At 32.3% G+C, this 25,868-nt stretch overlaps 1 protein-coding gene and 1 long non-coding RNA gene across 3 annotated transcripts; one reads left to right on the top strand and one right to left on the bottom strand.

Moving 5' to 3' along the window:
- The first annotated feature begins 614 nt into the window (after positions 1-614).
- Positions 615-12,822, top strand: LOC105957323 (uncharacterized). The gene is made up of 4 exons (XM_012981253.2): positions 615-1,393; positions 9,395-9,751; positions 10,712-10,855; positions 11,311-12,822. The coding sequence occupies exons 1-4, from the start codon at positions 721-723 to the stop codon at positions 12,654-12,656; spliced, it is 2,520 nt and encodes an 839-aa protein (XP_012836707.2). The 5' UTR covers positions 615-720; the 3' UTR covers positions 12,657-12,822.
- Positions 12,802-17,486, bottom strand: LOC148770287 (uncharacterized). 2 transcript variants are annotated; one of them, XR_016031877.1, is made up of 3 exons: positions 16,549-17,479; positions 16,354-16,461; positions 12,802-13,478 (listed from the first exon to the last, which is right to left on the bottom strand). It is a non-coding gene; the product is annotated as an uncharacterized LOC148770287 (long non-coding RNA). The 2 variants fall into 2 exon arrangements; XR_016031878.1 differs by lacking the exon at positions 12,802-13,478 and adding an exon at positions 15,427-16,233 and having other exon boundaries at positions 16,549-17,486.
- Positions 17,487-25,868: the final 8,382 nt, after the last annotated feature.

The raw sequence follows: 25,868 nt of genomic DNA, 5'->3' as shown, positions 1-25,868 counted from the left end.
CGAAATTAACAGTAAACCCCTTCTTCCACAGTAGTTTAATTGCTATGTCATAGTCATAAAATGAAACTAAAGAAGATAAGAATCACAGCCGCCCATGTGCAATAAAGCAATAAACTAGTCCAAATTAAAGAAATTGTAGGACCCGTTACTAGCAAGCAATTGGAGGCGGACTTAAAGTAAATATTAACCCTGTCCGGTTACAAACTTTTGTAAATGATTCTTTTGTGCTTGAATTATCAGCATATAATTCTTTTATGGTAGATTGGGATAACTTTTGTTAGTTTTTCCGTCAACTTAACCGCTTGTGTCAAACATTAAAGTCTTTTTTTTTTTTTTTTTGCAGATGACCGCTTTCATTTTTGCAGATGACACCCTTGAAGTTTGACATACGTAGTTAAGTCTGACGGAAAAACCAACGTAAGTTACTCCCTATAAACTGATATTACGAGCACAAAGAGATCATCTGCAAAATCTTGTAACAACCGGGGAGTTAAGTGTTATTTACCTACAAATGAAATTTGTTTTCATTTGAATTAGAAACTTCCTCGTTTTTGAGTGTGGAGACATAAAAAATGTTACTTAATTGGACTTAAATTTATGGTCTTTGCCATTGACTTGAGTTGCGAATAATTTGCATATATTCCCTTCCCACACTAACTCTTTAAAAAAACACACACACACACACCTAACATTTAACACTTCACGTCAATTTTATCAGTCATGAAAAGTTCAGGCCAATTTTCCACACTTGCATTTTTCATGCTGGTTCATTATTGTCTGATGATAATGGGCAATACAACCTTAGCCAAATCGAAACCCGGCAACACGATCAACAACGATCGATCTTCGCTTCTTACATTAAAATCCCATATCACTTCAGATCCTTACAATAGCCTAAAATATAATTGGACAACAAAAACCTCTGTCTGCAGTTGGATCGGAGTCAGCTGCGGTCAAAGTAACCGAGTTACCGAGTTGGATCTTTCGGACATGGGTCTTTCGGGCACGATCCCACCCGAAATCGGAAATCTTTCGTTTCTGGTGAATTTGAAGATGATGAATAATCTTTTCCATGGCCCTATTCCTCTGTCTCTTTTCAACGGCATGCCTTTGTTGGAGATTGTTTGGCTGACGAATAATAGTTTGTCGGGAAGTTTGCCGACGGATATGTGCGGTACTCGGCCGTACGATGGTAATAATGTTGGGAGCCGATTGAAAGAGTTTGATGTGTCGTATAATAGTTTTTCCGGAGAAATACCGACGAGTTTGGAGCGGTGTTCGATGGTTGAGGTTTTGTCATTGTACAAGAATGGGTTTGTTGGGAATTTGCCGACGGGGATTGGGAACATGACTCGGCTTCAACGGTTGGATATTGGTTTCAACAACTTAACTGGTAAACTATATATCTATATATATATATATATATATATATATATATATATATATATATATATATATATATATATATATATATGGATATATATTTTAATTTTCAGTCTGCAGTTTTGATAAATTATATACATTTTATTATTGGGTAAATTACGGCGCCCTTGAACTCTGAGATATGGTCAAATTACAAAAATTCACATCATGTTTGGGTAATTGTAATCACGTCCATCAATTGTGATTTTTCTTACACATTCACCCTTACGGTGTCAAATTTAGTGGAATCTTTTAGATTATATGGAATATTCTCAAGTTTGTATCCGTTTTATCCCATTCGACCTCTACATTTTGAAGCAAGATGATCATAAGATGTGTTTTTTGGCTTGTATATATCAGATTGTGGTGCACCTGAAACTGCAATCTGTGCACAAAACACTAGTAGAAAAATGACTTTTTACTACGACCATTAAGCGTAGCAAAAAGTATCAAATTTGTAGTAAAAAGGCTTTTGCTACGAATTTGCCCCGTAGCATATACGGGCGTGACAAAAACTTTGTTACAGTAAATAGCCGTACCACATACTTTTTTGCTACGGTAAATCCTAGTATTTACTACGACTTCAAAACTATTCCGTAGTAAAAAGTACCTTTTATTACGGTTTTTTACCGTAGCAAACAATTTCGTAGTACAAAACATTTTTTTTACTAGTGAAACAAGAAGATTATGTTGAATTTGACACCATAGTGATGGACTTGTAAAGAGATTCATAGTTGAGGGATAATTATAATTATCCAAACATTAGAGGATTTTTCGTAAATTAACTTTATCTTAAGGAGTTGGTTGTAATTTACCCTATATTATTTTATCGTGGGCCTAGGTGGTGGGTGGTGAGTGGTGGTAGGTAGAAGGAGAGAGAGAGGAGAGAGAAAGAGATTGTGCGCCAAAAATTATGGGGTATGAAGAAAATGTTTAGGGGATGGTGCACTAGGGCTTATGAAATCCTACATATATTCACTGTATAGTTTTAAACTATAGATCTACATAAATAATTATCTACTAAGCATATTTATATATATGAGTGCGTGTGATATATTATCTGTAAATCGATGAAGTAAAACTGCATGATATATCTCCTAAGAACCATGCATTGTTTAGGAGTCTTTGCCAATAAAATGATATGAGAAGTTTTTAAGTTTTAACCATTTGATACAGCATGGGTACTAAATGCAATATACTCAATATGGTAGAACCTCGATAAATTATTAATAATTTCACTTAAATAACATTTTTTCTGATTCTGACTGGTGCACTAAATTGTTAGTTCGATAATTTAATATTTCACTAAATTAACAGAATTTTGCTAGTACTGACTGCAATAATATATATATATATATATATATATATATATATATATATATATATATATATATGTATATATATATATATATATATATATGAACAAGATCGTACTTAATATATCAATAGTATCCTGTTGGATCTTTTAGAAACACAGATAGGATATTACTGAGGACATCCAAAGTCCATAAGTTAACCTGAAAAAAGCTTAACGCCCAAAATCGCCTGCGCCTGGAATCAGCATAACGGCAACTAGGCAAGCCCACATGGTTAACTTATGAATATCACTGGAAACCTCATACCTTCTGGTCAAACCAAACTCTACCTTTGATATCTTAAGTAAAATAAATCTTACATTTCACAAATGCACATGATAGTAAAGTAACGTTAAGTCAAGCCATGATTTAATACAGGAAACCTAGCCGGCCATTGAGGCGGCGATCATTTGAAATAAAAATAAAAGACTGAAGATGAAAGTAAGAGTACCTTAAAGAACACCAAGAAGTTCAAACCAACTACTATTCCACACGATAATTATACAAGAGAGGAATTAAAAAAAAAAAAAGAGAGAGAGAGTCTAGTCCCTTCTCCCTAAAGGAGTTGGAAACTCCAACTATAAATAGAAAAGAGAAAGAGCCGGACATCAGCCCCGGATTTCAAAAAGATAAAAAAATGTGAATAGTAAAAAGTGTGAATAGTGTTTTACTATTCATGAACAGTGCTTGGTCTGCTGGTGTAAGCAATGACGAAATTTAATTTGTCGGATACTGTAGATGCATATTGCTGAAATGCTCTAAGATAAAATCTTCCTTAAATCGCCATTAAAGAAGCTTGTTTCTTCAGAAGTCTTAGAGTTTTCTTAAAATCTTTTAAGGACTGGACAACAAGATTGTTTCTCTGCCTAATTTCTTCCCCAATTAGAATAAAATTTTCAAGGGCCGTAATCTTCTTTCTAAGAATCTTGAGATAATTTTTACCTGTGGTCTCGTTAGATTTTTCATCGAACCTAACATGAAAAGGAACTTCCCAGATGTTCCAATCTGGTGATGAACTGAAGCGTACGAGATAAATCTCCCAGTCTTCCATTAATCTTTTCCTTCCTTTACTTTCTCTTTAAGAGAGGATTTGAGCAAATCAAAACTTTCTTGTAAAGAAAGATCTTGATAATCTTCGTTAGGATCCTGAGCATCTTGGAGGTCAGTAATAGAACTCATAGAAGCATCTGATTTTGAATCAGAAAAGTCAATATCATTGAACAAGTCCTTCTTAATGTGGTCCATATAAAGATCCATAATTTTTTCTTTTGAGAAAATGTCAAAATACTGCTTGGAGAACTCAGAGAACGAAGGAAGACTATATGAAGTCTTCTTAGCAGAGATCTTCTTATGATCTTCCATTTTGGATTTAATCCTACGAATATTTTCCTGTAAAGGTGACTCATTGGAGCCAGGAGTAATAACATTTAGATTATTCCAAAACCTAGTAGTATGAATTCTCCATAAACACGGCGTACCATTGGTCGTGAACCCGAATTGTGGTTTCCATTTCCAAACCCATGGAATTCCGGAATCAACAAAAAACATACAAATAGTTTTACTACTTGTATTGTGAGTTTTAAAAGAAGAAAAACTAATAGAGTATTCTTCTAAGAGAGATTTAATCTCTTCTGGCAAAATGTCTGCCATTGCACCAAAAATTTCCCACCAAGAGAAAAGCCAATTCGGAATTTGATTCCCACTGATATTATCACAAATTTTTATAAGCCATGTGTGCTAATGCTTAGGATTCCGATATAAAAGAGTTTTATAAAAACTATGTAGGTAATCCCAATAATTGTACTGGTAGACTGACCTAGTAACCTCATTAGTAATGCTTTTCTCAGCAAAAGGAGAAGTACCCCATTCTTGGATGGAGATGATCTTCTTGATAACAAACTTGGAGTAGTTAATAACCTTATTCTTAGGAGGATAGTGTTGAATATCAACACTTCCCAGGCTGGTGAGGATATTCTCATAGAATCCTCTCGTTTTGTAAGTCTCGACCTTCCAACAATTTGCCGGGAGGTACTTATCCATAAGAATCCATGGGGACTCTTTGAACGTCTCATCGTCATCTTCCATGACTAAAATTAACTCTTTCTTAGGGGAGTCAAAGAATTTGTATTCTTTCTGAGCAACTAAAGAGTATGATTCTTCCTCTTCTGACTTTGAGGAATTGTCCTCCATCGGTATATTCTTTCCTCTTTGTCTGAGGAATTCCTGGAACTCCTTTTGGACCTCGTCTCCTTTTGAAGAAGAACTAACACCGGAAATATTCTGGCTGTAAAGGGATTTCTTCCCTTGCTGAATAATAGTGAAACCTCTGCCTCCCCTTCCTCTTTGAGAGGAAAAAGGGTTTCTTCCAGAATAGCTCATTTCTGTCATGAAGAAATATATTCACGAGTTAAAAAGTCTGGAAGATGATTATCTTTCCCTTGTTTATAAACAATGTTAAAATCAAAGTAAGCAAGATGAGATTGCCATCGGGAAAACATTTATTTAGAGACATTATGTTCAAAATCTTTAAAGAGCATAAAAATAGCTGCTTTACAATCAGTTTTAATGGTAAACTTTTGATTGTATACATCATCCTGAAATTTAAGGACGCATTTAACAATACCAAGAATTTCTTTAGCTGTAGTAGAATAATTTTTTTGAGCATTATTCCATTTACCGGAATAAAATCGAATGATGTATTCAATCTTATTATCAGGGTTGATTTGTTTTAAAATACCCCCATACCCCAAATCTGAGGCATCAGTTTCAACGTATTTTTCCCACAAAGGGTTAGCAAGCATAAGACACGGGATGTTTTTAACTTTCTCCTTAATATTAATAACATCCTTAGTGTGATTATCACTCCAAGGAGAAAGATTCTTTTTAAGCCTATCATATAAAATAGCAGAATCGTTAGCAAGATTTTTAATATAAGAAGAAACATAATTAAGACTTCCTAAAAATCTTTGTAACTGAGGTTTATCTGTAATAATATCAGGAAATTTATTTCCAAGCTCAATACTTCTTTGAATGGGGATGATGTTTCCTTTATCAATAGTATGACCTAAGAAATTTATCTTTGTCTGAAAAAGAACCATTTTAGGTTTTGAAATAACTAAACCATTTTTTATGATTAAGTTTTTAAACATATCAAGATGTTTAAAATGCATCTCAATGTCTTTAGAGAAAATCAAAATATCATCAATATAAACAATGATAAAATCGCTATACCGATAGAAGATATCATTCATAATTTGTTGAAACTCAGAAGGAGCATTCTTAAGGCCAAAAGGCATGACATTCCATTCATAATGACCGAAAGGGACATTGAATGCAGTTTTATACCTTTCAGTCTGATCAATTTGTATTTGCCAAAATCCTGATTTTAAATCAAATTTTGAAAATATAAGAGCATTGACTAGTCTGTCAAGAAGATCCTTTTTATTAGGGATAGGGTGTCTAATCTATTTAAGAATTTTATTAAGAGGTTTGTAGTTAATAACCAATCTGGGAACTCCTCGTTCTTAGTCCGAATGTTTATTAACATAGAAGGCAGTACAAGACCAGGGGGACTTGGGATTACCTACGTAGTTTTTATAAAACTCTTTTATATCAGAATCCTAAGCATTCTCACATATGGCTTATAAAAATTTGCGATAATATCAGTAGGAATCAAATTCCAAATTGGCTTTTCTCTTGGTGGGAAATTTTTGGTGCAATGGCAGACATTTTGCCAGAAGAGATTAAATCTCTCTTAGAAAAATACTCTATTAGTTTTCCTTCTTTTAAAACTCACAATACAAGTAGTAAAACTATTTGTATGTTTTTTGTTGATTCCGGAATTCCATGGGTTTGGAAATGGAAACCACAATTCGGGTTCACGACCAATGGTACGCCGTGTTTATGGAGAATTCATACTACTAGGTTTTGGAATAATCTAAATGTTATTACTCCTGGCTCCAATGAGTCACCTTTACAGGAAAATATTCGTAGGATTAAATCCAAAATGGAAGATCATAAGAAGATCTCTGCTAAGAAGACTTCATATAGTCTTCCTTCGTTCTCTGAGTTCTCCAAGCAGTATTTTGACATTTTCTCAAAAGAAAAAAATATGGATCTTTATATGAACCACATTAAGAAGGACTTGTTCAATGATATTGACTTTTCTGATTCAAAATCAGATGCTTCTATGAGTTCTGTTACTGACCTCCAAGATGCTCAGGATCCTAACGAAGATTATCAAGATTTTTCTTTACAAGAAAGTTTTGATTTGCTCAAATCCTCTCTTAAAGAGAAAGTAAAGGAAGGAAAAGATTAATAGAAGACTGGGAGATTTATCTACGCTTCAGTTCATCACCAGATTGGAACATCTGGGAAGTTCCTTTTCATGTTAGGTTCGATGAAAAATCTAACGAGATCACAGGTAAAAGTTATCTCAAGATTCTTAGAAAGAAGATTACGGCCCTTAAAAATTTTATTCTAATTGGGGAAGAAATTAGGCAGAGAAACAATCTTGTTGTCCAGTCCTCAAAAGATTTTAAGAAAACTCTAAGACTTCTGAAGAAACAAGCTTCTTTAATGGCGATTTAAGGAAGATTTTATCTTAGAGCATTTCAGCAAGATGCATCTACAGTATCTGACAAATTAAATTTCGTCATTGCTTACACCAGCAGACCAAGCACTGTTCATGAATAGTAAAAACACTATTCACACTTTTTACTATTCACATTTTTTTATCTTTTTGAAATCCGGGGCTGATGTCCGGCTCTTTCTCTTTTCTATTTATAGTTGGAGTTTCCAACTCCTTTAGAGAGAATGGACTAGACTCTCTCTCTCTCTCTTTTTTTTTTTTTAATTCCTCTCTTGTATAATTATCGTGTGGAATAGTAGTTGGTTTGAAGTTCTTGATGTTCTTTAAGGTACTCTTGCTTTCATCTTCAGTCTTTTATTTTTATTTCAAATGATCGCCGCCTCAATGGCCGGCTAGGTTTCCTGTATTAAATCATGGCTTGACTTAACGTTACTTTACTGTCATGTGCATTTGTGAAATGTAAGATTTATTTTACTTACGATATCAAAGGTAGAGTTTGGTTTGACCAGAAGGTATGAGGTTTCTAGTGATATTCATAAGTTAACCATGTGGGCTTGCCTAGTTGCCGTTATGCCGATTCCAGGCGCATGCGTTTTTTGGCGTTAAGCTTTTTTCAGGTTAACTTATGGACTTTGGATGTCCTCAATAATATCCTATCTGTGTATTAAAAGATCCAACATGATACTATTGATATATTAAGTACGATCCTGTTCTTATATATATATATAGCCCATCATAGATTACATATTCATAAAGAGGACCAGACCAAAAACTTTTTTACAAAACACTCCACACAAAGTCTAAAGGTGTGTAAACTAAAATACCCCTCACATTTTAATATGTTCCAATTTTATCCCTTTAAACCAATTTAACCCCAAGTTGACCTCAAATTCCACCAGTTATTCATTTTTGACCAATAATTCAATTTTGACTCCAATTTTGACCGTCACCGCCATTGACCGTCGGTCTCCGACGTTAACTTTTTTTTTTTCTTTCTTTTTACTTTTTTTTTTCTCCCTTTTTTAAAATTTTTTTTCATGAACATTTTTTGCCCTCGTAAAATTAAAACAGTAATATTACTGAGTAATATTATATTACTGTTTAACACAGTTACATTGCTATATTACTATCTAGCACATTAATATTAACACAACAAAATCACTATTTTGCATAATAAATTATTGTGTAATACAGTAATATTATTATGTTGACAGGTCTACAAAGGCAAAACATAATAAAAAGGCAAAAAAACTAATATTATTCTCGTTGACAGTAATGTTACTGTAACATATTACTGTCAACCACAGTAATATTGTTGTGTTTACAGTAATTTTATTGTCAACCACAGTAATATTACAATAGTAGGCAGTAACATTATTACATTGACCGGTCAACAAATCAAACAAAATAAAAAAGCCAAAAAAATAAAATAATATTGATATGGTTGGCAATAATATTATTGTGCTTACAGTAATTTTGCCGTCACCGGCGCGTGGAAAAAAAGTTAATAATTTAAATTTCAAATAAATAAATATTTTTTTTTGCATAAATTCCACTTTTGTTGTAAAAATCATGCACCAAGCCCTCTTGTCTTACGAAAGACTTGCATTAAATCCCTTCAATAGTTAACGATGTTAATTATTAAAGGAATAGATAATTTCATGCAAAATAAAATAAAACACAGGGAGATTCTACTCAATAAAAATAATACAGGGGGATTTGGTGCAAATTTTTCTTAATACATTGTGATTTTATGCAGTTAACCCTCCATTATATAGGAATTTTAGCAATAAAATAACACAGGAAGTTTTCTAACAATTCGATATAACACGGGTACTGAATGAAATAATTTTAATATATATATATATATATATATATATATATATATATATATATATATATATATATATATAATTTTAGTTTAATTTATTTGACTAAAGCACACGAAATTCATTCTATTTTTTATGGAAAATTCGATATCAACTATTCATGGATTTATAATGACGATATATATATATATATGCAGGTACTATTCCAGAAGAAATAGGGCATCTTAATAAATTGAAGGAACTGTGGATGGAAAATAACAAGTTGACGGGGCCGTTACCTTCAAACATTTTCAACATATCTTCGTTGGAATATATTGACATATCATATAATAATTTGTCTGGAAGTTTGTCTATTGAAATGTGTAGTGAAAATCTAAGTACGGTTCGTCTATCTGGGAACACGATTCGTGGGGAAATACCAACAACTATTGGTCGCTGTTCTCGACTTCAAAACTTGTGGCTTTTTTCGAATACGCTGAGTGGACCTTTGCCGACGACTATCGGGAATTTGACAATGCTTCAGACGTTATACCTTGGCGACAACTCCTTAAGAGGTATGTAAGGCTTATTATGTATGCTTCCTTTTAACTTGCATGTTTTTTTTTTTCATTTTTTCTTTTTGGGGTTTTTATGGATTAATTAGAAATTCCGTAGCCATTTTTAATTTCATATTGCTTTTGGGTTACTCGTGTTCTATATTTATTTTTTTATGTGTGTATGTCAAGTGGCGCGAGTCCCGAAATTTGTTATATGGTGGACTTAATTTTCTGGGGGTTTGAGAACGGCGTCCACATTTTTTTCTTTTTTAAGATTTGTTTTGCATAAGATGGGACAAAATCATAAAATAGGAAAAAGAAGAAAAAATAAAGAACAGAAACAATGTAGGACTTTTTTCTGCATAGGGTAGGACAAAATCAGAAAATAGAAAAATAAAAGTTTTTTTTTTTTTTAGGATTCTATTGCATTAGTTTGATTTTTGAATGAGCTACATACTAAAAATTGAGTAGCTAAATAAAAATATGGATATGATATATATTTCAGGGTTGGCTTAAATCTACGTACTCTAGCCATAGGGTGGACTCGCTCCCGTGTATGTATGTTATATAATCTACCAATCACGAACTAGAAGAAAACTTGTTAAGAAACGAAATCAATCACTCAATTGAAGCATCAACACCAAATGTTAAGCCTAGAATCACTGCAAAAACTAATCGTTTTTGTGTAGTTTATCATTTTTCAAAAAAAAAAAAAAAAAAAAAAAGGTGTAATTTATTACAAAAAGTACCCATGTGTTCGTGGAATTGTTAAAAATCTACCCTATATTATTTTATTTGCAAACACCCCCCCTATGATTTATATTTTATATAAATTAGTACTCGTGTTTAGAAAAAATAATTCACTCCATGTATATAGTTTAGTTATTTGAATTATTAAAAGTTTTGTAACAAGAATTCCTTCCAATTGTATAGTGTAATTGGTAACATGATTTTTCAATGGATATTATAATATTTCAGGTATTATTCCAGAAGAAATTCGTCATCTAAATAACTTACTGGTTTTAGACATGTCGAATAATAGACTTACTGGAGCATTGCCCAGAGACATTGGGAATGCGACGTTGCTTTGGGGTTTAGCCCTCCGTGACAATGCTTTAACTGGTAAGATTTACTACATCTCTCCAATATAACATTACGTTTTTCAAAGCACACCGGTCCTTATTTCGAAATTTGTTATCGACTTCTGTGAAACGGCCAAATTACCCTTACGAAAGAAATATTAAAAAAAAGAAAGAAAAAGAACAACAAAGGAAACAAAAAGAATTTCGAGGGTATTTTAGACTTTTTTGCTTTGACTATTTTTCATAAGGGGTTCTTGCTAAATATTTTTAACAAAGGATTTTTTTAGCAATTAGAGACTACCCAACGGGTAGTTTTTGCAAAAAGAAAACCCTTAAACAATATTTCAAAAGTTAACATAAGCACATATTATCATTTTGTTTTGTGATCATAAAGCTTTTAACAATAACATTGAGCTATAATTTTTATTTTTTCTTTATTTTTTGCAAAGTTATATGTTATTGAATTAATTGCCTCACTTGTTATATTTTTTTCAGGTAACATTCCATCGGACATGTTCCAAGGAGATATCAGAACGATCGATCTTTCGAACAACAATCTATCGGGTTCAATACCTTCAAACATTGGTAATGCCACAGATTTGGCTTTCTTATTACTCCACGACAACCAATTGGAAGGGTCAATTACGCATTTATGCAACTTACGAGTCCTTCAATATCTCCAAATATCGCACAACAATTTGGAAGGTTCGATCCCACATTGTTTAGGAAACTCGAGCATGTCTTTGATACTATTGCAACTAAAGCAAAATAACTTCCGCGGCCTCTTTCCTTCAACTTTTTCAAATGGTAGCATTCTCGAGTATCTCGACTTCAATGGTAATAATTTGGAAGGGACGTTACCCAAATCCTTGCTAAATTGTGAACTATTGACGGTTTTCGACGTTGGAAACAATCAAATAAGAGACGTGTTTCCTTATTGGATGGAAACTCTACCCGAGCTTCGAGTGCTCGTCTTGAGGTCTAATAGATTCCATGGTGACTTTTTGGTTTCGTCAAAGAGTTATAGTAAGGTCCCGTTTCTTAGTTTGCAAGTTTTCGATATATCCAACAACGAATTTGCCGGCGCTTTGCCCGTCAGATATTTGGAGAATTTCATCGCCATGATAGATTTGGGGGATAATAGTACAACACCGAAATTAGACTTGTTTACGTATTATGAGCAATCGATGACATTTGTTCTTAAAGGAGTGGAGCTTCCGTTGGTCAGAATCCTGACAGCGTTCACAACCATTGACTTGTCTGGCAATAGATTCTCGGGGAATATTCCTGAATCCATAGGAAAGCTAACTTCTCTCAAGTACTTGAATTTGTCTCGTAATAGCCTCGCGGGGAGTATACCTCCCTCTCTGGGGAATATGAGTGAACTCGAGTCATTGGACATGTCTTCAAATAAATTGGTGGGGGGAATTCCGTGGCAATTGTCAAGGTTAACATTTCTTTCCAAATTTAACCTTTCGTTCAACAATCTTGCCGGGCAGATACCTCAGTCTAGTATTGGCCAATTTCCTACATTTGACAATAGTTCGTACATGGGAAACTCGGGATTATGCGGATTCCCATTGACGAAAAAGTGCAAAGGCGACGATGAACAAACTTTGGTTCCAGTGTTGCCGCAAGGTGATGATGAGTCCGATTTTCTCGATGGTTTTACTTGGCAAGCTGTTGCTTTGGGATATGGATGTGGGTTAGTATTTGGAACTATTATCGGTTATTTCATTTTTCGATATGGAAAGCCTAAATGGTTTGTTGGTCTCTTTGTTAGTGTTCAATATAAGATGAATCGACGTACTAAAAGGAATGTAGTACGACGAAGAGCTTGATTAATTGAAGATGTAAGTAGATTAATTAAGCTTAAGTTGGAACTCTTGTATGCTTATTTTGTATTTTTGATGAGATTGTTGGAACTCTTATTTTCGAAACGATGCATATGTGATAAGACTCTTATTTTCTATTATATATTATCAAACAAAAATTTAGTTCCGAAAACTTAGCAAATAATTATGCTCGGCGGTTTTCCTACATCATGGGCTGTTTGCTCAATTGAGTTATCAAATACTTATTTAATATTTGAGATAATATTTTGATATCAATTTAACCATGGCCGTCAAATTAATTATCAATTGAAGATTTTAGGTGGTTTTATTTGTAATTGTCACGTGTCAATTTGTGATTGAATATTCAGGTAGTTTTTTTTTTTTTTTTTTTTATAACTCAATTTCCACTAAGTATTTTCACATACAAAAGATATCGAATATCAAAACAGTCACCCATATTTATGTGTTTTATCTGGAGGTGTTATCAATGCATATCCAGGTTAAAGTATCTCACCAACTCAAACAAGCCTCTTTTGTTTAATATTCAAAATTTTGAAGTTGTAAAAAACATGAATACGTAAATGTATATGGCTAACGAAAAATTACAAAAAATAATTACCTATAGCATATAGCATATAGCAGCAGCTAAGTAGGGACAACTCGAATAAATTCTACTTCAGTTAGACCGACTTTGAAGGAAATCCTCGATTCGAATGTTGTGGCTTCTCGGAGCCGATTAGTCGCGGTAAACGTCAAAGACAACGATACACAACCCGGTGAGAGATGTTTGTTTGCTTTGATCACGTCCACCACATAGTATATGGTGCGCTACACATACACACACAGACATAACATATAGACATAACAAAACAAGTTTATATATAGCAACTAGTATTCACCCGTGCGATGCACGGGGCGGCATATTTTCAACTGAAAATACATGTCTGTAAAACAAATTTACGCATATATCAATTATTACGCTCATTAATTTAAGTACAAAACGTTATCGACCAACAATATTAAAAATATGTTATAAGTATCATATTCTTCATAGTTACAATATAAGAATAATATTAAATATTAGTATATCGACAAACATAAATCTTAAAGATAATAAGATTTGCACTGAGCATCCTAGGGACATGACTGAAAATAAAATCGCACGGGGAAAAACATACAGGAAAGATAGACCTGCCAAAGAGTAAGGTGTTAAAAAAAATAAAAACCAAGACATATTACATGAAGAACTCATAAATATGAAAATATTTTCAACCTTCAAATTCGATGAAATACTTCCTTGTATACGACATTTCTAGTAACATCGGTGAGTTCGCCCGAATCCCACTTGATGAATATCTTAATGCCACCTCTGCTCTTAACTCTGGATAGTGAAACATATAGTTGACCATGGCTGAAGACAGGCCGAGGAAGATACAAACCAACATCCGAAAGAGTTTGGCCTTGGCTTTTGTTGATCGTCATTGCAAAAGAAACAATCAACGGAAACTGTGTTCTCTGAAATTTAATTGACAGTCCGGAGTTAGATGGTATTAAAGTCATCCGAGGAATGAACACAATGTCACCGATATTTTTACCGGAAAGAAGTTTACAATGCAGAACGTGAATGTCGATTATAATAATTTGAAGTCTGACCCCGTTTCACAATCCCCTTGCAATCCTACCAATAGAAAATCCTTTTTTTCTTGGCACCCAAGTGCAAGAATCCTTCTTTTACACCAACTGCTGTGGAAAATATCCGTACCTCAAGTCCCTGGCATGTGGATAACTCTTGTTCGGCTCTAACCACCCTAAGAACATCGTTTGCTTGGCAGATGGGTCTCTGTAATGAATATCAAAATTAAACAACCTCCACATTGCCTCACATGCCGAAAGATATATGCAGTCGTAGTACATCTTTATCTCGTCACGAATCTCAGCACCGCCATCTGTATTGCGTCTTTCGTAAAATGCCGCCGTAACTCGATCATGACCCTTGTTGACGTATTTGAACAGGTATTTGATTGACATGTTTTGGTTGCATAGCTCTATATTAATGTGAGATCTGTATTTACTCAATAATACCCAATTGTACGGAACTGCAAGCCCATTGTCAAGAGTAGTCTTCTTCTTCATAACCGTTCTGCCATCTTCCCTTCTCCTGTACACAGTATAACCATCTGCATCTGATTCAGTTCGCTGCACAAATGGCTTTGGAAATCGCTTTGTGCAAACTCGATCCTTCGTACTGGGAGATTTCAAATTCGCCTGATCACACGATCCATGTATCATATACTTCTCCACCAACTGGTACATCTTTTTGTCGGTTTCTTAGTCAGGAATCTTAGCACATATAATCTTGTCAATTTCTTCTAAGGTCTTGGGCTTGTCATCATTATGCAACCACAACAAAATATGTGCATGCGGTAGACCCCGTTTTTGAAATTCAATAGTGCACACATTTGGAGAGGAACTGTAAAAAAATGATATTAAACAATATGTATTAATTTAGTTAATGAGTAAATAAATATTAAAACTCACACATGATCCATATCTCTAATTCCTATGGATGTAGTAAATGTATAATTATAAATTGAGATCTAATTAAATACTTACTTGCTCTAATACGTCCGAATATACGTCTTTTCTTAATTTATGTCATCATACTATCGAGCTTCATCTTGAACACACGACATATAATGTTTGGCCGATACCCCAACCTGAGATTTGTATCTTTCAACATGCTCTGTATTTCAGGTCATTGAGGATTGCATGTGATGGTGATGAAGAGAGTTGGAAATCCTATAATGTGAAAATAAACAATAGTTAGTTAAATATAGTTATAATTAGATTTGATAAATGGTTCCTATTTGTATTTTATTGAAAATGTATGAATAAATAATGTAGCAAATACATTGTTATTACCTCATTTGTTTCACTCAATTCGTCCAATTTTTTTCTAATAGTCTTACGTATGAAATCGTCTTCCATCGAGTAAGAAGACTGCGACGGCATATGACTTATCACTTGACCACTATTTGGTTTACTCCCAAATGAAACTAAAATAAAAACTACATGCTAATAAATCGTAATGAACGAAATAAATGTAAAAACAAAGTAATTTATTTATTTAAAGATAAAAGTATAACCTCGATTTGAATTCATTAATTGCAGGAATATCCTCATTTATAAGCACACGCGATGAATGCCGATGGTTGGATACCTGGACGTCACCTAAGAAAACATAAGGATAGTCATGAAATGTAATAAATGTCCTTCACATTCATTAAACCAAATACATAAGAGAAATATTGAACAAATTAATACCATTCTTAATCTCAGTCTTTGCAAATTGTATTACAACAATATACGGCCCTTCACTAATATCCTGAATTCGTTGAAGTATGTAGTCGGCAAACTTTTCCCCCAACAAACAATCACTTGCATGTCAAATAAAACGATGATAGATACGAAAAACACATGTAAAACATTTAAGATCTAAAAAATATATTTCAGTGAGCTAATTACAACTCGGTGAGAGATGTTTGTTTGCTTTGATCACGTCCACCACATAGTATATGATGCGCTACACATACACACACAGACATAACATATAGACATAACAAAACAAGTTTATATATAGCAATTGAAACCCCGAAAAGAAACAAAATCAAAATCAAATTAAGAAAAAAAAGAACATACGTACATCTGTAACGTTGAAGTAACCTAGTGCTACTTTTGCATATTCTTTGAGACGCTTCGCTGTTTTACAATCATCAATGTTATAGATGAGTTGTTCATCTCCAACGCTGGGCTACAATTTATTTTAAAATAGGATATTATAATTACAACAAGATAACAAATAAATATAAGAGAGAGATATGTAGAGAGAGAAACACACAGAAATCTGGCGTAACTTCTCATCTGAATCCTCATCTTAGTCTGAATCATCCTCCTCCGCCGCCGCCGCCTCCGCCGCCGCCGCCTCCTCCTCTGAATCTTCCTCCGAATCTTCCTCCTCCTCTGAACGCTTCAATTTTTCGAGTATTCTGCGTATCTTGTCGATCCGGTTCTTCATCTCGACCCGGATCTGGGAATCCGGATCCACCTCCTCCAAGTTTCTTTTCTTCTTCTTCTTCTTCAATTTGCCCCGATTTAAATCCTCCAATTCTTCGAGTAATTTGTTTATCTTATCGATCCTGAACGCCGTCTCCCTATATTTGAAGTGGGCGTCGGGATTCATCTCCCAACACAAAATTCGTATTTATTCTAACAACCCCTAATCAATCGTTTTCGATTCTCCCTTTGCTTAATATTCTTAAATATCCTTTGCCACATATTGATGAATTATCCGAGAACTAAATAAGGTGACTGTTAAAAATAAATATCCTTTGCCACATATTGATGAATTATTCGACAACTTACAAGGATCTGTTGTATACTCAAAATTGGACTTACGACAAGGATACTATCAATTAAGGGTGAGGAGTACTGATATTTCTAAAACTGCATTTTACACACGATACGGACACTATGAATTCGTAGTCATGCCCTTTGGATTAACTTATGCCCCATCCGCCTTCATAGATTTAACGCATCGAGTCTTTCGTCCCTATCTAGATAAATTTGTCGTAATTTTCATTGATGATATATTGGTATACTCAAAAACCGATGAAGAACATGAAAAACATTTACGGATGGTACTACAAACCCTCAAAGATTACCAACTATATGCAAAATTCAGTAAGTGTGGGTTCTGGAAGAATAGAGTGACCTTCTTAGGACACATAATATCTGGAGCTGGTATAGAGGTGGACTCGGATATGGTAGAGGCGGTAGTAAATTGAAAACGATCAGAGAACGTGACCGAGCTTCGAAGTTTTCTCGGATTAGCAGGATACTATAGAAAATTTATTCTAGATTTTTCTAAAGTAGCAAACCCGCTCACCAAATTAACCCAAAATGGGAAACCATTTGTTTGGAACAAAGCGTGTGATAAAAGCTTTAGGGAATTAAAGAAAAGATTGACATCAGCTCCAGTATTGGCACTACCCGAAGGGATTGAGGGATTTATAGTGTTTACCGACGCTTCTAAAGAAGAACTAGGTTGTGTGTTAATGCAAAACGACAAGGTGGTCGCATACGCTTCTAGAAAACTTAAAAACCATGAGCAAAATTACCCTACACACGATTTAGAGCTAGCCGCCATAATATTTGCGTTATCGAAATGGCGGCATTATTTATATGGAGCTACCTTTGAAATATTCACGGATCATAAGAGTCTTAAATATATATTTAGTCAGAAGGTGTTAAATTTGAGACAAAGAAGATGGATGGAATTTTTGGAAGATTATGATTGTACGATCTCCTACCATCCAGGGAAAGCTAATGTAGTAGCAGATGCATTGAGCAGAAAAAGAAAGATTGCGGCAATCACAAGTAAAATAGAACTAGAACAATTAACTTCTAAATCCAAAGTCGACACAACTATATCACTCAAGACGTTAGTAGCTGGGATAAGCATTTACCGCGAACTCTATAATGAAATTCAAATTGCACAAAAGGAGAGTAAGTGGACGCAATAACAAAAGCAATAAGCAACAACAGGGAAACATTCAAACTTATGGATCGACAAAAATGGTTTAGTATGCTTCAATAAAAGAATATGGGTACCAGAAAATTTAAGAGAGAGTGTTGGCAGAAGCTCATACTACCAAGTATACAGTTCATTCGGGCCGAACAAAGATGTATCGGGATCTAAAAAGAAAATTCTGGTGGCACGGGATGAAGCATGATATAGCGAATTTCATTCGGAGGTGCCTCATGTGTCAACTAGTAAAAGAGGAACACCAACGACCCGCATGATTGTTACAACCACTTCCAATTCCTGGTTGGAAGTGGGATCGAATTACAATGGATTTTGTAGTCGGACTACCAATAGCACAAGGAGAATATAATAGTATATGGGTAGTAGTAGACAGGCTTACGAAATCCGCGCATTTTCTACCTGTAAAAACTCGGTATAATGTAGAAAAGCTTGCAGAAATTTACATTAAAGAGATTGTAAGATTACATAGTATTCCACAAAGTATTGTCTCGTATCGAGATCCAAAATTTACTTCTAGATTATGGAAAAGCTTGCAAGAGCATTTAGGCACAAAACTACAATTCAGTTCTGCAGCTCACACGCAAACGGATGGTCAGTCATAAAGAGTAATCAGAATTTTGGAAGATATGCTACGCACTTGTGTACTAGATTTCAAGGGAATTTGGGTAAAACACTTACCACCCGTTGAATTTGCCTACAACAACTGTTACCAATCCACTATTCAAATGGCGCACCCTATGAAGCCCTTTACGGAAGAAAATGTCGATCTCCACTACATTGGGATATGAACGAAATTAAAGATGTATCGGTTAAGGACCAATTCAGTTTACGGCCGTAAAATGATACAAGAAGCAATAGAAAAGGTTCGACTTGTTAAACACAATATGAAGACAGCTCAGGATCGTCAGAAAGTTACGCCGATAAACGCCGGAAAAATTTGATGTTTGAAGTAGGTGATAAAGTTTTTCTAAAAGTCATACCTCGAAAAGGAATAAAGGGAATTCGGAAGGGTGGAATATATGACCGACAAAAAAAGTCAAATCCATTATATTTAGGATACCGGGAAAATATATTTTTTCCCCGCTAAAGTTTTAACAAATATAACAGCGTTTTATTTCAAGATTTGGAGCCCGATAAATTAAAAGCTATTATAGCCTTTTTTTTAAGCAATTAAAATATTAAAGATGAAACAATAGCACCTAACGAATAAATGCTATAATAATAAGCTATAAAAAGTATATATTCTTGTCGTGTACAACGAAATAGATATTTTAATATTTTTTTTTTAAATTAGAGCTGTTTATCTTAGTCAAATGAATGAATATCACCCTAATTCCCCAAAAAATAACTTTAAAAACGAAAATAAGTTTTTAACCTTTAAAAACTTGTGATTTAATCGCATTTTGAACCTTGAACCTATTTACGATTACGAAAATAGATATTTTAAAAATTATTTCTCATTATTAGAAATGAAAATAAGTTTTAACCATGAAAAAATTATGTTTTAACGGTTTTTTGAATCTTGTATCTATTTACTAAAACAAGGTAATAGTTTAAAAAATGATTTCTCAAAATTAAAGCGGTTTACCTTAGTCAAAGCAATAAATATTGTCCGATTTAACCAAAAAATAACTTTAAACACGAAAATAATTTCTCAAACTTTACAAAATTATGATTTAATCGCATTTTGAATCTTGAATCTATTTAGGATTACGAAATAGATATTTAAAAATTATTTCTCAACATTAAAGCGGGTTTATGTTAGTCAAGGCAATTAGAATCTTCCAATGCACGTAATTCATCAATAACATCATTAAACTGAAAAATATTTTTTTAACCATTACAGAATTATGATATAACCGCTTTTGAATCTCGTATCAATTTATGATAACGCAATATGTATTTTAAAAATATCTTTTCAACATTAAAAACGGGTTTATGATAGTCAAAGGAATTGAAATCTTCCAACGCACGTAATTCACCAAACGATAAATTTAAAAACAAAAATAAATTATAACCATGGAAAAATTAAGATTTAACCGCTTTTCTAATCTTGTATATATTTATTACCTACAATGAGATAGATATTTTAAAAATTATGTCTCAAAATTAAAGCACGTTTGTCTTAGTCAAATCAATTAAAATCGTCTTAATTTAAAAAAAATAGCTTTAAACAAGAAAATAAATTTTTACCATCGAAAAATTAAGATTAAACCGCTTTTTGAATATTTATTTATTCACTATAATGAGATACATATTTTACAAAATTATTTCTCAAAATTAAAGCGGGTTTATCTTAGTTAAATCAATTAAAATGGTCTTAATTTACAAAAAAATAAAAAAATAACTTCAAATACATAAGTAATTTTTAACCATGAAAAAATTCTGATTTAACTGCTTTTTGAATCTTGCATCTATTTACTATAACGGAATAGTTTTTTTTTTAAATTATTTCTTAACACTAAAGCGGGTTTATGTTCGTCAAAACAATTAAAATCGACCGACACACGTAAATCACGAAACCGTAACTATAAAAACGAAAATTATTTTTTACAATGAAAAATTATGATCTAACCGTTTTTTTGAATCTTGTATCTATTTATTACAACTAAATAGATATTTTAAAAATTATTTATCGTCATTAAAGCGAGTTGATGTTAGTCAAAGCATAAAACCTTCCAATGCACGTAATTCATAAAAAAAAAACCTTCAAACACGAAAATAATATTTTAACCTTTTAAAAATTATGAACCGCACTTTGAATCTTGAACCTACTAACGATAAAGACATAGATATTTTAAAAAATATTTCTCAAAATTAAAGCGGGTTTATCTTAGTCAAATCAATTAAAATCGTCTTAATTCATCAAAAAATAACTTTAAACACAAAAATAATACTTCATCCATTTAAAATTTATTATTTCACCCTATTTTGAATCTTGGTCCTATTAACGATAACGAAATAGGTATTTTAAAATTATTTCTCAACATTAAAGCTGGTTTATGTTAGTCTCTTGATGCCAATTGAAAAAAATTATCATCCCGAATTCGTTTCTGAAAAAAATAGGAACAAACACTTAGTATACGTCTCGACGCATCTTCGTAGCAACGGATTCCATCAAGTCCTTCACGAATTCGTTTTGAGGATACATCTCGACGCATTCGTCGTATTCTTTTTGTAAGACGTCTTTTTCACTTAGATAATAGACATGCTTATGTTTCCGCAACACCTTCAGAGGTGTGAGGAAGTTGGTGCACAAAAGACTGATAATTAATTTCCACCTATTGAGTCAAATGGGTAGAGACATTAAGAATTAATAGGTGGAAATTAATTATCAGTCATGGATATCTTGTGTGTTCTTGCGATTTATAATCCATGAAGTCTGTAGCCACAGCTGAAAGTGTCGTGATTAGAGAAATGTGTTTCATCCGATCAAGAACATATCGAGAGGTAATATCCCTTTAAATTTATCTGCATTATTTACGTATGTTTGATATTTGTACTAAATTCAAGAACACATTTATTTTTTATAGCAAATTAAATGGCGTACCGTTTGTTTGGGAAATGTTTTCCGATCAAGAATAACGTGGTGATGGCTCGGCTACTCACGTTGGACAATCTTAAAGGGGCCTTCATAAAGATGGTTCAGTACGATAAAGAAGGTTTGATTGAGAACGATTATATTTCTCAAGAAAGTCTTTTGTGCACCAACTTCCTCACACCTCTGAAGGTGTTGCGGAAACATAAGCATGTCTATTATCTAAGTGAAAAAGACGTCTTACAAAAAGAATACGACGAATGCGTCGAGATGTATCCTCAAAACGAATTCGTGAAGGACTTGATGGAATCCGTTGCTACGAAGATGCGTCGAGACGTATACTAAGTGTTTGTTCCTATTTTTTTCAGAAACGAATTCGGGATGATAATTTTTTTCAATTGGCATCAAGAGACTAACATAAACCAGCTTTAATGTTGAGAAATAATTTTAAAATACCTATTTCGTTATCGTTAATAGGACCAAGATTCAAAATAGGGTGAAATAATAAATTTTAAATGGATGAAGTATTATTTTTGTGTTTAAAGTTATTTTTTGATGAATTAAGACGATTTTAATTGATTTGACTAAGATAAACCCGCTTTAATTTTGAGAAATATTTTTTAAAATATCTATGTCTTTATCGTTAGTAGGTTCAAGATTCAAAGTGCGGTTCATAATTTTTAAAAGGTTAAAATATTATTTTCGTGTTTGAAGGTTTTTTTTTATGAATTACGTGCATTGGAAGGTTTTATGCTTTGACTAACATCAACTCGCTTTAATGATGATAAATAATTTTTAAAATATCTATTTAGTTGTAATAAATAGATACAAGATTCAAAAAAACGGTTAGATCATAATTTTTCATTTTCGATTTTAATTGATTTGACTAAGATAAACCCGCTTTAATTTTGAGAAATATTTTTTAAAATATCTATGTCTTTATCGTTAGTAGGTTCAAGATTCAAAGTGCGGTTCATAATTTTTAAAAGGTTAAAATATTATTTTCGTGTTAGAAGGTTTTTTTTTATGAATTACGTGCATTGGAAGGTTTTATGCTTTGACTAACATCAACTCGCTTTAATGACGATAAATAATTTTTAAAATATCTATTTAGTTGTAATAAATAGATACAAGATTCAAAAAAACGGTTAGATCATAATTTTTCATTTTCGATTTTAATTGATTTGACTAAGATAAACCCGCTTTAATTTTGAGAAATATTTTTTAAAATATCTATGTCTTTATCGTTAGTAGGTTCAAGATTCAAAGTGCGGTTCATAATTTTTAAAAGGTTAAAATATTATTTTCGTGTTTGAAGGTTTTTTTTTATGAATTACGTGCATTGGAAGGTTTTATGCTTTGACTAACATCAACTCGCTTTAATGACGATAAATAATTTTTAAAATATCTATTTAGTTGTAATAAATAGATACAAGATTCAAAAAAACGGTTAGATCATAATTTTTCATTGTAAAAAATAATTTTCGTTTTTATAGTTACGGTTTCGTGATTTACGTGTGTCGGTCGATTTTAATTGTTTTGACGAACATAAACCCGCTTTAGTGTTAAGAAATAATTTAAAAAAAAAAAACTATTCCGTTATAGTAAATAGATGCAAGATTCAAAAAGCAGTTAAATCAGAATTTTTTCATGGTTAAAAATTACTTATGTATTTGAAGTTATTTTTTTATTTTTTTGTAAATTAAGACCATTTTAATTGATTTAACTAAGATAAACCCGCTTTAATTTTGAGAAATAATTTTTTAAAATATGTATCTCATTATAGTGAATAAATAAATATTCAAAAAGCGGTTAAATCTTAATTTTTCAATGGTTAAAATTTATTTTCTTGTTTAAAGCTATTTTTTTTTTGAAATTAAGACGATTTTAATTGATTTGACTAAGACAAACGTGCTTTAATTTTGAGACATAATTTTTAAAATATCTATCTCATTGTAGTTAATAAATACAAGATTAGAAAAGCGGTTAAATCTTAATTTTTCCATGGTTATATTAAGCATATATCTTTAAGTTCTTTAACAATAACAATTAACATAAACAAAATAAAGCATGAACTCATTTTTTTTATTAAAAGCCCAACTTATATTTTGAAATAAAAAAGTTAACAAAAAAAAAACGGGTTTTGTTCAATTTTTGGCACTAAAGTTTGACCCGCCTCCAAAGTTTGACTGCCTCAGATCGCCTCAACCCGCCTCAAACCTCCTCAACCCGCCGCCTAGGACCGCCTAGAAACGCCTCACAGGCCAAAACTCAATTTTCAAACATTTACACAAAAATCGTTAAGGTTTGGGTCCACCTCCGCCTCAGAGACAGAATATCAACCGCCTCGGCTGATTTTTAGAACACTGCAAATAACTATATGAAATATTTATATGATATTTTCTATTATTTCACCACTGCATGCAATGCACGGGGCAATTTAAAAAATAAAAATGCATTTTACATAAAATATTCGAACGTAAACTTTGAATATATAGTTGATATTATAATACGCTACATTCCAAAAACTTTAAAAAAATCCATTCCATTGATTTGAGTACCAAATTAAACAAAATAAATGATAAGAAAATACAAAATACAAAAATTGTGATATACAAAATAAAATACTTCATTTGTCCTAAATGGTACAACTATCTCATTCAATGCACTCGGATCCTTAACATGAGACTTAGTTATCAAAGTGGTGTTTTATAGCACAAGCATTAATATCTCCGTAACTCATCTTTGGGAGTAACGTGCACATTTTTCATTACTCATATACAATCAGTGACACGCATCACTGAAACATAAATCATCTAAAAGTGTAAGAAATAAACAAAATTTAAATGAAAGTACCATGATAGAAAAAACTTCATTGGATTCGACAATAAGATTAGCTTAAAGTGCAAATAAACCTAACACTGCAAAATAATTGTTCATATAAATAATACAAAAGATAAATATGTTATCGAATCACAATATACAATTTCGTGATATAACATTATATTCGCTGAAAAATTATTTTAGTCAAAAGTGCTAGTAATGTTAATCGCTGGATTCCGAGTTGATGAATATCTTTATGCCACCTCTACTCTTAACTCTCGACATTGAGACGTATAATTGTCCATGTTGCCTCTAATACTAATAATAATTCCAATACAAATACCAATATCGATACCGATACGCATAACGATACCGATAACGATACCAATACCGATAGCGATGCCGACACCGATACCGATACCAATGCCAAGACGATACCGATACTAATATTAATATTAATACTAATACTTATATTAATGCTAATGCTAATAATAATACTAATGCTAATCATAATACTAATAGTAATACTGATACTAATTCTTATACTTATAGTTATACTGATAATAATATAATATAATAATATAATACTAATATTAATGGTTAATACTAATATTAATGCTAATACTAATGTTAATGCTAATATTAATACTAATACTAATACTAATACTAATATATATACTAATATAATACTATTACTAATACTTATAATTATAGTTAAGTATATAATGATAATAATATAATACTAACACAATAAATAATATGTTAAATTTACATATTAGTATATTATAATTAATTTACATACTTAAACAATGATTATCAAAAATAGGAATTGATTCCATTCAGATATGGCAAAACATAATAAATAATCATCTAAATATATATTTCAATCATTAACAAATCATTCAACTTGATACAAATTACGCTTAAATACAGTTTGCACCCCTAAAGTATAGGGCTAGTAACACTTACTCCCTTAAAGTTACACATGTAACACCTACCACCTCCATAATGAATTTGATAGACTTTGACTTTGATAATGCGGAATTTTTATTCCATAAATAATACCCTTCAAATCATTATATAAATAATGAATATGCAGCAATAATTTTTTTAAACACCCTTTCAAGATATATCTCAATTTTATTATTTCAATATATAATTTTACTAACGAAAAAGAATGAATTTTGGTTTCATTTTTTTTACTTTATGTTCATTGTTATTTAAAGAAAGTTTAGTAATTACTCGAAATTTA

This window comes from Erythranthe guttata, chromosome 6 (assembly GCF_056151865.1).
Source record: "Erythranthe guttata isolate IM_541 chromosome 6, IM_541, whole genome shotgun sequence".
Classification (NCBI taxonomy): domain Eukaryota; kingdom Viridiplantae; phylum Streptophyta; class Magnoliopsida; order Lamiales; family Phrymaceae; genus Erythranthe; species Erythranthe guttata.
Note: the sequence above shows the minus strand (reverse complement) of the source record. Positions and strands in the feature narration are given on the sequence as shown.